Below are 15,991 nucleotides of genomic sequence, written 5' to 3'. Positions count from 1 at the left end.
TTCATGTTTATAAAATTAATTTATACAATTTTAATTATAAAGGCTTTAAAAAGGAATGGAAAATACGTAAATATACAAGAAGTAATGGATCAGTGGACTCTCCAGATGGGTTATCCCGTTATCACCATCTTGGGAAATACAACAGCTGAAAATAGAATAATAATTACCCAGCAGCATTTTATTTATGATATCAGTGCTAAAACTAAAGCACATGAACCTCAAAATAACAGGTACAATTTTTTTTTACGTGAAAAAAATCCTTTTTTTTGCACTTTAACATTTTAAAAAGAATTGATAACATAATTATGAAATGTATGTGAAATATAGTTTTCATTTCTTTATTTGCATATGATGTTTTCATTTTGAGCCCTTTTTCACTTCCATTTCCAGATATTTTAACTATCAATGTGACAGCATACAAAAGTTGTTTCATTAAGAGGACAGGATTTAAATTATTACTGTCATTTAAAAAAATGTTGTTCAGTCAGTAAGTTGTGTCCGACTCTGTGAGCCCATGGACTGCAGCATGCCAGGCTTCCCTGTCCTTCATTATCTCCCGGAGTCGGCTCAAACTCATGTCCGCTGAGTAGGTGATGGTATCTAATTTTACCTAATATCTAATGGTATCTAATCTAACCATCTCAGCCTTTGTTACCCCACTTCTCGTTTTGCCTTCAGTCTTTCCCAGGATGAGGGAAAAATAAAATAAAATAATGTATGATTTTTTACTTTTCCCTATAAATGTTTATTGAATTAAATTTAAGAAAGTTAAAATATTTTGAAATGAATAGTATTGAGAAAACTGAGATTTATAAAACAGACAATCCTGCTACCTGCTAAGTTGCTTCAGTCGTGTCTGACTCTGTGCGACCCCATAGACGGCAGCTCACCAGGTTCCGCAGTCCCTGGGATTCTCCAGGCAAGAACACTGGAGTGGATTGCCATTTTCTTCTCCAATGCATGAAAGTGAAAAGTGAAAGTGAAGTCGCTCAGTAGTGTCTGACTCTTCGAGACCCCATGGACTGCAGCCTACCAGGCTCCTCCATCCATGGGATTTTCCAGGCAAGAGTACTGGAGTGGGTTGCCATTGCCTTCTCTGAAAAACAGACAATAGAAACTAACAATCCAGAAAGACCTGTTAAAACCAACAGAAATATAAAACCAAGATAAATAGTGTTTGAACCAAAGGAACTCAAACTAGATCCATTTAGTCTATGTATCAAAGTCACATAGTATCAAAATATGTTCCTTTCCTTAACTTTTAGTGTTTAAAAACCACTAAATGCAACATACATAGAATTTGATTTGTTGTTATTTTAACTTTCATTTGAAATTCTTATTTCATTACTGAAAATTCAGCATATAGTGTTTATTTTCTATTTCATGTTTTCCCACTGTTTTGCATTTCATTAAAGCTGAGCCAAGGAAAGATAGTATAACTTAAATCACTGCATTTTCTTTTTTCTAAAGTATCTTGATAAGAAGTCGAGAACTGGGGACAGGGAAGGATGGAGGTTAAATTAATAAGTTAAATGAGGTGTGGACTGTAGACTGATCATGCTGTCTCCCATGTGGAATATTAAGAATTCTGATTTGATCGTGCACCAGTATCTAGGTTATACAAAGCATGCATTAACTTTCTTTGTTATATCTAAATGGAACAGACATCATTCTAAGTAGGGTAGCTCCAAGACAGAGTCCACGTAGAAGTGACTGAGAAGTCATGGATGTTTTCTGCTGACTAAATTGGGAAGCCACTTAAGAAAGTATTGTAAGTTTCCTGGTCAGTAGATACACTGTCCTTCAATAAACTGCCCTTGCAATTCAACTGTTTGGACCTGTGGAATACAAGGTACTTTTCTGCCACATTATCAGGGTCTGATCCTGTCAACACTTCTTTACCCAGGCTGAATCACTCACAGCTGCCAAACAGTGCTTCCAGTCAACCACTGTCTGGCCCCAGGTGAAGCCTGCTTATGCATCACCCTAGGCCTGCCAGGAAGTGCATAAAAAGTACTTGACTGTGGCAGAGTCAGAGATTCAGGCCGTGCCTTTGAAAATGATCAAGCTGACACAAGCATCATTGATGCAGAAAAACATAAAGGACATGCAAACGATAGAACAGATTTTGAACAAAAATATTCTGTCAACCTATAACATGCTCCAGATGTATCAGCCACGAGTCTCATTCTCTAAAGTAAGACTTTCTTCCAGGATGTATAGGCATATATAGCATCTACAGAGCTTTGCTTTTGCTGAAGTTATAAAATCACATGGATGTTTTGAATGCTGAGAACTTGGCATAGAAAATATTGAGTGAGATAATGCATGGAATCCCATCAGCCTCAACATTTATTTTTTATCTATTTTGAAATAATAGAGTTTACAGTTGAAATTTTAGTATTCACTTTTATATAACTGATAATTTAATTCACTATAATGTTGTGGTCAATTCTATCTGCTCTTTGTAAACTTCTTAGATCTTCATTATATAATGCAAATAGTGCAATAAAACATAGAGCTCATTTATGCCAGAAACCCCACTGAGAATATTTTCTAGGACAGCATAATCAATTCTTTGTCTTCGATTTTGTAGAGGACACTAGAATACTATAACATGCCTAGAACATTTTAAATGTACACAGTCATTAAAAGGCAGAGACATTACTTTGCCAGCAAAGGTCAGTATAGTCAAAGATATGGTTTTCCCCGTAGTGACGCATGGATGTGAGAGCTGGACCATAGAGAAGGCTGAGCACTTAAAGATTGATGCTTTTGAACTGTGGTGTTGGTTGACTCTTGAGAGTCCCTTGGACTGCAAGGAGATCAAACCAGTTCATCCTAAAGGAAATCAATCCTCAATACTCATTGGAAGGTCTGACGCTGAAGCTGAAGCTCCAGTACTTTGGCAACTGATGCGATGAGCTGACTCATTAGAAAAGCCCTGATGTTGGGAAAGACTGAAGACAAGAGAAGAATGGGATGACAGAGGATGAGATGGTTGGATGGCATCACTAATTCGTGGATATGAGTTTGAGCAAGCTCCAGGAGATGGTGATGGACAGGGAAGCCTGGTGTGCTGCAGTCCATGGGGTTGCAAAGAGCTGGACGCGACTGAGCGACTGAACAACAATAGTCATTTTATTTTTCATATGAGGTAGCTAGCTGTGTTACAGCAGAGAAAGGAAAGATTTTTATATAATATTTACATAAAGTTAGTTGATATATGAAAGTAACATATTTGCTAGTATTTTTATATTTGGAAAGTTGTAACTTTGTGTAGCTTTTTTTTTTTTAATAAAGTTAATATAAAGATTCAGTAATGTCTCTCACATGTATGAAGCTTCTTGGAGTCTTGTGCTATTGAGAATTACATTTATCTCCTTTTGTTTTGGGTCTAATGACAGCGGCCTCTGAGAACCATTTTTCATGGCATCTGCTTGAATGCTTTACTAATACTGGTACAATTAAAAAGAGAAAAAGATTTTTCACTCAAGCTAAAATAAGCAACTATTCTTTTCTACCTTAACATAATCATTAGAATAAACATTGCTTTATTATAAAAATGTGACCTACATGAAGAGAGGTATTCTCAGGGACTATTAAAGAAAAAAATTATCTGGAGAGTCTGTTGAAATGTATTGTTTTTCTTTTCTTCTTAAAATTATATGACAGAACATTCAAGTTAAATTTAAGGGTCAGGTGTACAAGCTACTTTCACACATTCTTTTTTCTAGTTTCTTTTAAAAAACTCACTGCGTCTTGGATTTTTTTCCTTTTTTTTTCTTTTTGCAGCACACCGCACAGAGCTTTTCGCCCATGATATAGAGGGTCCCTAGCCTTTTAAGTTGTAATTACAAAGGAACATAATTGTCATTCTTTGATCTTAAAATGAAATTGGTGGAAAGTTCAAATCTATGTTGATTGGAAAGTTACAAAAAATAACTTGTAGGGTTCCCATTTCCTTCTCAGGGGATCTTCCAGACCCAGGGATCTAACTGAGGTCTCCCACCTTGCAGGCAGACTCTTTAACCTCTGAGCCACCAGGGAAGCCCCATAGTATTTACAGTATAGCAAAATGTGCTTAGTGATTTGTAATTTTTATTTTGTCTTTGTGACAATGTATAGATTTTGTTTTTGTGTCTATCAATACATGTACATACATGCATATATATACACACTCACACACAGACATATAGGCATATAGAATAGAGGCCAAAAATATTCCTAAGAAAAATATAGAGGCTATTTTAAAAGTTTTACAAAAATGTCCTGATGGTTGTGTCCTGATAACTTTTTTTTCTTTTTTGCATCTGAATATTGCTATACACTGCAGTGTTGTCATTTAGGAAAGTTTTTTGTGTGTGGAATTGTCTGTAAACAACATGCAGGTATTGATATTAATCTCTTTTTCTGCACTTTTGAGACTTTTGTGAAAACTCAAATATCAAAACCTCAATTTTTATTATTATATATAATTTCATTATTTATAAGAGTGAAGTTTAAATAAGTGTAAAATTAGAAGTATAATTATATTAGGAGCAAATAATCTTCATAAATATTTTATGACCATGCTATAAAAAGATACATTTATCCTTGAAAAGTTTTAAGCATCTTTAATATATCTTTTGCCCTTTAACTGATACTTATTTGATGTCAAAATTTAGTTGCCCCAACTCAATACAGAAGACATATACTAAAAAAATCTATTTCATAAAGTTAATCTCTATTATAGACTGATATGGTTCCTTTTATTTTACTTCAATTCAATCCCATTCAATCCATTTCAACAACAACTTATGGAATACCTTTCATTTCCAGGCTTTTGAAAAATCTTGGGTACACAAAAGTGAGTTCATAGCTTAATTGAGAATTAGATGCAGAGTTAGGTATTGTTGTCTCTTAATAATTTCAATTAAAATGATTCCATACTTTTAGAGAACAGCTATAATCTAATGATCGACATCATTATTTTTAGAGAACAGCTGTATCTGTCTACATCTAAGTTTCTACCTCAGTTCTCTGTATATCTTCCTCACAGTAAATCCATTTAAAAATATTTCTGGCATATTCTTAGTTTCATGTTACGAGTTTTAGGATATTTGTTAAAGAGTGTATATGGGTTGTGTTTACCAACGTGTGTTCTAAATGCAATACTATTTTGCTGCTGCTGCTGCTAAGTCGCTTCAGTCGTGTCCGACTCTTTGTGACCCCATAGACGGCAGCCCACCAGGCTCCCCCGTCCCTGGGATTCTCCAGGCAAGAACACTGGAGTGGGTTGCCATTTCCTTCTCCAAAGCATGAAAGTATAGGTTGTTTATTTCCTGACCTGTCTGGAGTCCACTATAGTATAGCATCATGTCTTCCCTTAGTGGGGACTCAAAATATTTCTCTGAATAAGTATAGCATATACTTTTTAAAATTTAGAATCTTAAACATATTAACTTTTGTTGGAGATAATAGTCGATATAAAACTAGAAATTTCTCCTAGTCTTCTGTTTGGAGTTTTGTGCTACTAGTATATTGTTTATTGTGACTACGAAACATGAAATGATAAACGAATAATCACATTCAGCATGACAGATTTGGAGATGTCCCCCCCCTATTAAAAGGCATATTAATTCTATTTTTAGGTGTATAGTTCTGACATGTTCCCTGAAAAATTCTCCATTAACTCTCATGGGTACTGAGATCATACAGCATATCTTCTTATAGTTTTTAAGTTAGAAATAGTTTTCACATATTGCATATTGTTGTCTACCCCTCTTGTTAATGATACAGTGATTGGTCAACATAATCTGGCTGTATTATAGGGGGGCAAAATGTAGTCCCCGGATTTTGTTATAAGACTATCCAGCTTATCTCTGGCTGCTCATTTGAAGTTAAATTGGTACTACTTCATGTACAAGTTTAGGCCTCAATTTTTGTCCTATCAAAAGTCATAGCCTACAAAATGCTTCTCTTTAATAGCTGAGACTCATGACTGATCCCTGCATGTTGGTGGATGATTTCACATATCAATTTGGAAAATCCACTTTAGAAAACAGAGCATTAAGTGTGTGTTACAGTATTCTTTGTATTCATCTGGATTTCAGGGATATCTAATTAATTTTTCTTTTTGTCCTTACTTTGCTGTGTAACTTTAGGTATGCTATATTAAGTTTTCTTTAAAAAATTACAAGTTTTTTCTAAAAATAGTTAGACAAGTAAATGAGAAGAATGTTGAAATGTAAATGCATAAACCCACTGAAATGTGCAGTAATATATAGAATCAAGTAGAAAGCAGTTATTTTAAGACTTTAATCAATATATTATGTGGCTCAGATTTATAGATTTTAGCTACTTTTTATTCCTCATGTAAAAGGCAAATCTTTTTCCCCCCAAGATAAATTGTTTTTCTGGTAGTCATCCTTTTGTATTGAAATTAAAACTCTTAGAAGTCAAGTCTGCTTAGTGAGTTGAAAGAGTAAATTCATTTTGACTTACTCCTTACATTTATGACTGGGGAATCTTTTAAATTTTCCTAAAGAGAATAATAAAAAAAAATCACATGGAAGATGTATAGGAAATACTGTTTATTTGTTACAACCCTTTTTAATTCCTAAAGTTTGTCTTTTATTTTGCAGTTACCTGTGGCAGATTCCATTAACTATTGTGGTAGGAAATAGAAGCCATGTATCTTCAGAAGCAATTATTTGGGTGTCTAACAAATCAGGTAAAACATATATTTTCCTCTGAGGAACTACTTGGTCTCAAATAAATGTTTAGCAACTTAACTTCTGGTTTCAGCTGTTATAAACATGTGAATAAAAACAAATTAGAGAATATAGAAGAATAATCTCTATAAAATTAAGTATAGTCTAATTTCAGTCTATTGATATAATTATTAAATTTGTGTTTTTGATTGTAAAGAGAAAAATAAAAACAAAATTCTTATAGTATTAGTTTTAACTGTTTTAAACTGCATTATTTTGTAATCCCAAATGTAATTAATTTATAATCATAGTTCCCAATAGAGCAGTATGTCAAGCACTGAAACACTGGCCACATATTTATTTATTTATTTTTTAATTAAAAAATATTTATTATTATTTTTTTTTTAACTTTACAATATTGTATTGGTTTTGCCATACATCAACATGCATCCGCCATGGGTGTACACGTGTTCCCCATCCTGAACCCCCCTCCCACCTCCGTCCCCATATCATCCCTCTGGGTCATCCCAGTGCACCAGCCCCAAGCATCCTGTATCCTGCATCAAACCTAGACTGGCGATTCATTTCTTATATGATATTATACATGTTTTAATGCAATTCTCCCAAATCATCCCCCTCCTCCCTCTCCCACAGAGTCCAAAAGACTGTTCTATACATCTGTGTCTCTTTTGCTGTCTTGCATACAGGGTTGTCGTTATCATCTTTCTAAATTCCATATATATGTGTTAGTATACTGTATTGGTGTTTTTCTTTCTGGCTTACTTCACTCTGTATAATAGGCTCCAGTTTCATCCACCTCATTAGAACTGACTCAAATGTATTCTTTTTAATGGCTGAGTAATACTCCATTGTGTATATGTACCAAAGCTTTCTTATCCATTCATCTGCTGATGGACATCTAGGTTGCTTCCATGTCCTGGCTATTATAAACAGTGCTGCGATGAACATTGGGGTACACATGTCTCTTTCAATTCTGGTTTCCTCAGTGTGTATGCCCAGCAGTGGGATTGCTGGGTCGTATGGCAGTTCTATTTCCAGTTTTTTACAGAATCTCCACACTGTTCTCCATAGTGGCTGTACTAGTTTGCATTCCCACCAACAGTGTAAGAGGGTTCCCTTTTCTCCACACCCTCTCCAGCATTTATTGCTTGTAGACTTTTGGATCGCAGCCATTCTGACTGGCATGAAATGGTACCTCATGATCCTCTACATAGAAAACCCTGAAGACTCCACCAGAAAATTACTAGAGCTAATCAATGAATATAGTAAAGTTGCAGGATATAAAATCAACACACAGAAATCCCTTGCATTCCTATACACTAATAATGAGAAAATAGAAAGAGAAATTAAAGAAACAATTCCATTCACCATTGCAATGAAAAGAATAAAATACTTAGGAATATATCTGCCTAAAGAAACTAAAGACCTATATATAGAAAACTATAAAACACTGATGAAAGAAATCAAAGAGGACACTAATAGATGGAGAAATATACCATGTTCATGGATTGGAAGAATCAATATAGTGAAAATGAGTATACTACCCAAAGCAATCTATAGATTGAATGCAATCCCTATCAAGCTACCAACGGGATTTTTCACAGAGCTAGGACAAATAATTTCACAATTTGTATGGAAATACAAAAAGCCTCGAATAGCCAAAGCAATCTTGAGAAAGAAGAATGGAACTGGAGGAATCAACCTACCTGACTTCAGGCTCTACTACAAAGCCACAGTCATCAAGACAGTATGGTACTAGCACAAAGACAGAAATATAGATCAATGGAACAAAATAGAAAGCCCAGAGATAAATCCACGCACCTATGGACACCTTATCTTTGACAAAGGAGGCAAGAATATACAATGGATTAAAGACAATCTCTTTAACAAGTGGTGCTGGGAAAACTGGTCAACCACTTGTAAAAGAATGAAACTAGAACACTTTCTAACACCATACACAAAAATAAACTCAAAATGGATTAAAGATCTAAACATAAGACCAGAAACTATAAAACTCTTACAGGAGAACATAGGCAAAACACTCTCTGACATACATCACAGCAGAGCTCTCTATGATCCATCTCGTAGAATATTGGAAATAAAAGCAAAAATAAACAAATGGGATCTAATTAAAATTAAAAGCTTCTGCACAACAAAAGAAACTATAAGCAAGGTGAAAAGACAGCCTTCTGAATGGGAGAAAATAATAGCAAATGAAGCAACTGACAACTAATCTCAAAAATATACAAGCAACTCTTCCAGCTCAATTCCAGAAAAATAAATTACCCAATCAAAAAATGGGCCAAAGAACTAAATAGACATTTCTCCAAAGAAGACATACAGATGGCTAACAAACACATGAAAAGATGCTCCACATCACTCATTATCAGAGAAATGCAAATTAAAACCACAATATGGCCACGTATTTAATTCCACTTTCCAGCTATCTTCTCTTTATTAGACTGGCCCTTTATATAGAATGGGTCTGGCAGTAGTTTCCATAAAATTAGATAATTATAGAGCCAGATATGAGAGGCCTTGGTAGCTCATCAAACCATCCTTTAGGTAGGGTTAATGCTCAAGGAGCAGAGAAAGATGGGATTCTATTCTGTTTCTAAATATCTTAAAGTAAGATAGTGACATTTCAATTCACTATCAGAAAGCTATTTCTTGAAACCAATCCAAATCCTTCATGCTAGAGTGTGAACCAGGTCTCTTTTATTTCTCTTTTCCACTGAATTGAAAAAGCAATGATCATTTTTATGTAACAGCTCATTTAGATTTAAATGGTCGAGTATTCCACATTTTGTTTTTCTTACTGTTTTCTCATATTCTGCTAATATATCTTTTCTTACTATTTTATAAGCATCATTTTAAACAAATCTTTTCTTGAAATAAGGTGAAGTATAAATAAATAACAAAATACTGTTTCTTCCCCTCAGTCTAGTTATTATTCAGTTTAGTTCAGTTCAGTCAGTCAGTCATGTCCAACTCTTTGCAACCCCATGAATTGCAGCATGCCAGCCCTCCCTGTCCATCACCAGCTCCCGGAGTTCACTCAAACTCACGTCCATCGAGTCAGTGATGCCATCCAGCCATCTCATCCTCTGTCATCCCCTTCTCCTCCTTCCCCCAATTCCTCCCAGCATCAGAGTCTTTTCCAATGAGTCAACTCTTCACATGAGGTGGCCAAAGTATTGGAGTTTCAGCTTTAGCATCAGTCCTTCCAAAGAACACCCAGGACTGATCTCCTTTAGAATGGACTGGCTATTATTAGGGAGATGTAAATGGTCAAAATACATACACACATAAATACAAGACAAAGGTTTTACAGCAGAATCTAATCTGCTTACCAGAAACATAAACTCTTGTTTCTCCAGTTGAATTTTTATTCAAATGTTCATGTTACTGTATTTTTAACACATATTATGAAAATATGTGCTTTCATTTATATACACTGTGTGTAAAACATTCATATATAATGCAATGATGCACTGAAAGGCTTACTTTAAAATGTATTGGTGTATCTCCTTTTAAATTGCTTACTATAATCTATTCTTTTCATTTCTTTGAATTAGTTTTTATACCATGCTTTGAGTTCACACTTACTGTATTTTCTTTATACTTCTCTTTTACCTTCATGTAGTTGCTTTATTTATCTACATAATTTATTATGAAATGATGAGTGGAAGCAGTGAGCTCCTATTGTAATAATTCAGCTATTAGAATGAAGTCTTCACTCCATAGAATTGCTAGCGACACAAAATAGAAGAGTTTTCAGAAATAAAGTAAAAAGGTAGAAGGTAGAATAGAAATGGGAAATTAGATACTGATCCAGTGTCAGGATCAGCCCCAGCTTTCACATTTAGACAGTGTAGGGATTCAGGGCAAGTCTGATTCTTCTTCAACTCTTTTCTCAGGGTCCATTTCCTCTAACTCCCTAGTTATTTCTATGGTGTTATCCATGATGTCCACAGATTATCTACAATAGTATCATGACCTTTATTTTTATTGAAGTTTGGTTGATTTACAATACGATGTCAGTTTCAGGTGTACAGAATGGTGATTCAATATTTTTGCAGATTATACTCCATTTTGGGCTTCCTTGGTGGCTCAGTGGTAAGGAATCCACCTGTAATGCAGGAAGATCCTGGGTTGGGAAGATCCCCTGGAGGAGGGCATGGCAACCCACTCCAGTGTTCTTGCCTGGAGAATCCCATGGACTGAGGAGCCTGGAGGGGCTATGGTCCATAAGATCACAAAGAATTGGACATGACTGAAGTGACTGAGCACACATGCCCACATACTCCATTTTAAATTATTACTATCATGGCTTTTCTTGACCAATGACCACAGGTTGTTGTACTGGTATTTGAGAGATTTTTTTTTTTTAATTTATAGTCTTTTATTGTTAATCAGAAATAATAACAACATGATATTTCAAGCCGTAGCTTGCCTAAAAAGTCCTCTGTGGTCACACATTTGATTGTTACACACAGCTGCATAGTTTTGGGCAACGTGTAACTCTAGGAGATGATATTTACATGGACTGTGGTATTACTTTGGCTTCCCTAGTGGCTCAGACACCTGCAGTGCAGGAGATCCTGGTTCAGTCCCTGGGTGGGGAAGATCCCCTGGAGAAGGAAATGGCTACCCACTCCATTATTCCTGCCTGTAGAGTTGCATAGACAAAGGAGCCTGGCAGGCTGCAGTCCACTGGGTTGCAAAGAGTTTGGACATGACTGAATGATGTTCTTACTTGCACACCCCCTCACTCCATGAGTGCAATGTGTCATATTCCATTAAATCATAGCAGTCTTCTGATTGATAAAATGTAGTCTCAGTTGAATGTGGAGGCTTTTGTTTGGAATTTCTATACCAAGTAAATGTTTCTTGAAAACTTTATGAATACATACATCTGGAAGAACTTTACAAGTGGGACATAAAACAAAGGCAACCTTCCTAGTTTCCATGTTTATTCTCGTTCTCAGTGAATTTAGTTCTATCTTGAACTCCTTCATTCTGATGACAAATAAAAAACAGAAACCAGTCAAGGATTAGGGAAAAAAGGTTAAATTTGTATCCTTTTAGATCACCTTTTATCCTCAAAATATAGTCAACCAATATTAATGAAAAATGTTTCTTCACAGATACGGTAAGAACATATTCTGATCAATTCTTACCAACATATGTTAAACATTCCACTTTTTAATTATAACAGATCGATGCTTTTATAATTTTTCATCATCAATAATATCAATTTGATGTCACACGATACTAAGGTCAAGTCATTAGTGAACAATGTAAACAATATAAAATGTGAATTTGATTTGTATCATTATATGTTCTTGACACTTCAACTTTTTGTTGTGTCGGGTGGTTATCTAATTAATTCCAAGCTAAGGCACATATCATTTTAGGTTAAACACAGTTTTAAAACAAATTTTTGAATTATTGAAAGTAGGTAAAAAAATTTTTCTCTTTTGTTTTTACTATGAAAATGCTGAGAAAGCAAACATTTATACATAGTAGCCCTCATATTGACTGACTATTAACTAATGTATAGTGGAAGGAAATACACTTAATGACAAATGTTAGGAAAGAAAAATTTCAAAGGGAAATTGATCCTGAAAATCAGAAGTAAATATTAAAAATAGCATAATGCTTCCCTTAAATATTGGCTCATAGGATTCTCATAGCCTTTAAGGTATTTTTTTTTTTAGTCTCTACTTTCCAAATGAGAAAATTAAGGCTTGAGAAATAACGTGCCAAAAATGTCTTAGGAACTTGATTTTCTTTTCTAAGTTCATTTATGACACACATGCACACACAAGATCTAATACTTTGGTAGGTTACTTTGCAGATCTGTCAGTTTCAACACCTGGCCATAGGATGCACATGCATGGTTCTCTATAATCTCTATAGAGCATGATCTAATTTGATTCTCACAAGAAGCCAATGAGAAAACCAGGGTGTGTTATTATACGTTAATTTGTTTCACATGCTTCCCCTTGGCATCCTGGTTCACGTTTTTGTTTTAAATTCTCATTGTTCTGCAACCAGCCAGTACTGAGTGGAAAGATCTGATCTACTTTCTTTTTCATTCCAAAAGGAAGAATAAAATATAAAGATATAAAACATTATAAAATGCCAACTACTCTGTGCCTTGATGTAGTTTAAATCTCATGCCATTTTGGATATATTCTAAATATAAATTTTAATTGTTACTACTAATACTTGAAATATAACATCCATACTTTTTACTATAGTACTCATCACACACTGTACCTCATTAGACCATTGGAAAAGATCTCTTTAAAATTCATTGCTTGCCATTAGTTAATCTGGAGAACATTTTAGAGATATAATTAAGTAAAATGGAAAAGATATTTAAAAATCTATTACAAAATCTTTTGGGGAATCATTTCTCCAAGGATTTCATTTATAGCAAAGATATAAAAATATCCATGAACAGTAATAACCTTCAAGTTTTAGTTATTAATTTAATAATAGAATATTTAAAAATAATAGATTCTTGCCTTTCTTTTTCTCCTCAGATAACATAGAAGGTGTAGGGATTGTTTTCCTGTTTTAATTTGTCTCTATTCTACCTATAAGTTGTTGAATTCAAAAGCTCAAAAAACTAGAAATAAGTGCATTATATGAAGGTAAGTTATAACATCTATATAAAATATCAGGAGGAAGTAGCTTTAAAAAACAGATTTAATATAGAAATCCATGACCATTTCAAAATTGTAAAAAGTTTTATCATGTATTTATTAAGCCCAATGCTTTAATATTGTAATTTCTTCAAAGAATAATCACTTGCTAGATGAAAATGATTAAACTTGTTCTTAACCCATATGAATTCAATAACAATTTTTAAATGTTTTGTTATCAATGTTTAAAAGTTTTGTTATAAAAAAATCTTATCATTCCTAAAGAGTTAGGGTTACTCTAGAGAAACAATATCATCAATATTTCAATCAGTTTTTGTTCAGTGAATTCAGACATGATTAACTAAAATCTCTATGAGAACTAATTTTATATGCTGTTTTTTAGATTATTTGTTTTTACTTTTACATTTGTAAAATTGGGTGACATTCTAAAGCTTCACAGAAATTGTGTGGGTAAATATTACATTTTTGAAAAATATGCAGATACAAAGTATTAGAAACTTGGAAAGTTATAAATATTTTAGAGTAATATCTGACAGATTTATTTTTCTAAGTACCACAGATTAAGCTGTGTAAAATCTCAAACTAATAAATTATCCCCTTTTGCCATTGAATCATACAATTGGAAGGATCCTTAAATGGCATTACTTGGCCTTTAGGTTATAGGTAAGGAAATTGAGAGCCAAAAACAATCAATGGCCTAAGTTCAAACATTTTTATATAGGAGAATAGTTACAACAATACAGGTTTTGTACTCTTTTTTAAAATTTATATATATATATATATATATATATATATGTATATATATATAGTTCAGTTCAGTTCAGTTCAGTTGCTCAGTCATGTTCGACTCTGCGACCCCACGAACTGCAGCACACCAGGCCTCCCTGTCCATTACCAACTCCCGGAGTTTACCCAAACCCATGTCCATTGAGTCGGTGATGCCATCCAACCATCTCATCCTCTGTCGTCCCCTTCTCCTTCTGCCCTCAACCTTTCCCAGCATCAGGGTCTTTTCAAATGAGTCAGCTCTTTGCATCAGGTGGCCAAAATATTGGAGTTTCAGCTTCAACATCAGTCCTTCCAATATATATAGTAGAGTTTTAAATAACTTCATACATTATGCTACTTCTATGAAGCATGAGTCCTGACGGCATCAGCAACAAAGTGATTAGAATTGTAGACTACAGTCTTAGGAATTCATAAAAGGCTGCCATAAAAAGTGAATGAGTTCTCTGTATCATATTTGAAGGGGTTAAATATGTTAAGTTATAAGATTGCTTTTACTGGCTTCCTTTAATTGAATTAACCAGTGAATGCAATCAAGTTACCATTTTCCAAAGTGATTCTAATAAGCAAAATTTATTATCTTTGTTCTAATTATATGTAGTAATATTAGAGCTTTAAATGAGGTTCTTTTTCCCAACATGATTGATGATACTGGAAAATCTGTTATTTATTAGCACATTCAAAAAGCACAAGGAAAAGGGTAAGAAATAACAGTGACTTTCAAATAAATGAGCCCTATTGTTTTAATCACTTTCTTCCTGAATAAAATAAGTAGATTATGCACCTGAAGCCTTTTTCTTATTCCAACCACAGATACATAAACAATCTAACTGAAAGCCACATGAATGCAGTAGTAGATTTCTTGGTTATATTTATCTTGAGAAAGATAATTATATATACATAATAGGGCTTTATCAAGAATAAAAGTGTTAATTATAAGAAAACAGTTAATTGAGTAATAGTGAATAAGAAACTAAAGGTTTTCTAGCAAATTCTAACCATAGTGATTAATTGAGTAAAGAGTAGATTTCAATTAGGTATTTAGAATGGTGTCCTCTTTTAATTATTGGTACTGTGACATTTGATATTAGGAAAGCATACTTCCTTCTATTTTAACTCATAAAATTGAAAATCTCTCTTACCCCTAAAATGCTGTTTTCAGAACACCATAGGATAACTTTGGACAAAGGAAGCTGGTTGCTGGGGAACATCAATCAAACTGGCTATTTTAGAGTCAACTATGATTTAAGGAACTGGAGATTATTAATTGATCAATTAATCAGGAACCATGAGGTAAACTGGACTTACTCATTAAAGATCTGTTTAGACATATGAACATCTGCCATTTTAATCCTAAATAACTCCATTTTTGTGTTTTTGTTTTTTTTTTGGTTGACCTCATAGGTTCTCTCTGTCAGCAACCGAGCAGGTTTGATCGACGATGCCTTCAGCCTAGCCAGGTATGTTTTTCTGTGGATCTCCACAATAAAACTAGCACTCTTAAGACTGCCTCTGTTACACTAAATAGTATATATGCTTTGAATCAGAAATCTTTTAAAAATAATTTCTATCTCACATCCTTTGTGTTTGGATATAATCAGTGGCCCAAACTCTTGATCAATAGTAGCTGTAGGGTATTTCTGAGCCAGGAGAAGCTTGATCAATTTTCGCCACAGGTTCAATTTAACACTCAAGATTAATCATCTCTTTCCAATTTCATTAATGAAGTCTACAAAATGACCATTGTGCCATATTTAATTTTTCATGGAAAGTACCTTCAAGCATCAATTTTTTTCCTGACATATACTA

The 15,991-nt window shown here is 34.0% G+C and overlaps 1 protein-coding gene across 2 annotated transcripts in view; it reads left to right on the top strand.

Annotated features, from left to right (window-relative positions):
* Positions 1-15,991, top strand: part of TRHDE (thyrotropin releasing hormone degrading enzyme) — a 450,253-nt gene that overhangs the window by 347,962 nt on the left and 86,300 nt on the right. For both annotated transcript variants that reach the window (XM_027543346.1, XM_027543348.1), the window contains 4 exons: positions 43-230; positions 6,627-6,715; positions 15,345-15,475; positions 15,587-15,642. In XM_027543346.1, coding sequence (XP_027399147.1) covers positions 43-230; positions 6,627-6,715; positions 15,345-15,475; positions 15,587-15,642 — 464 coding nt within the window. The remainder of the gene's footprint in view (positions 1-42; positions 231-6,626; positions 6,716-15,344; positions 15,476-15,586; positions 15,643-15,991) is intronic.

Source organism: Bos indicus x Bos taurus, chromosome 5 (assembly GCF_003369695.1).
Source record: "Bos indicus x Bos taurus breed Angus x Brahman F1 hybrid chromosome 5, Bos_hybrid_MaternalHap_v2.0, whole genome shotgun sequence".
Lineage (NCBI taxonomy): Eukaryota > Metazoa > Chordata > Mammalia > Artiodactyla > Bovidae > Bos > Bos indicus x Bos taurus.
The sequence above is the reverse complement of the archived record's forward strand: the minus strand, read 5'-3'. Positions and strand labels throughout refer to the sequence as shown.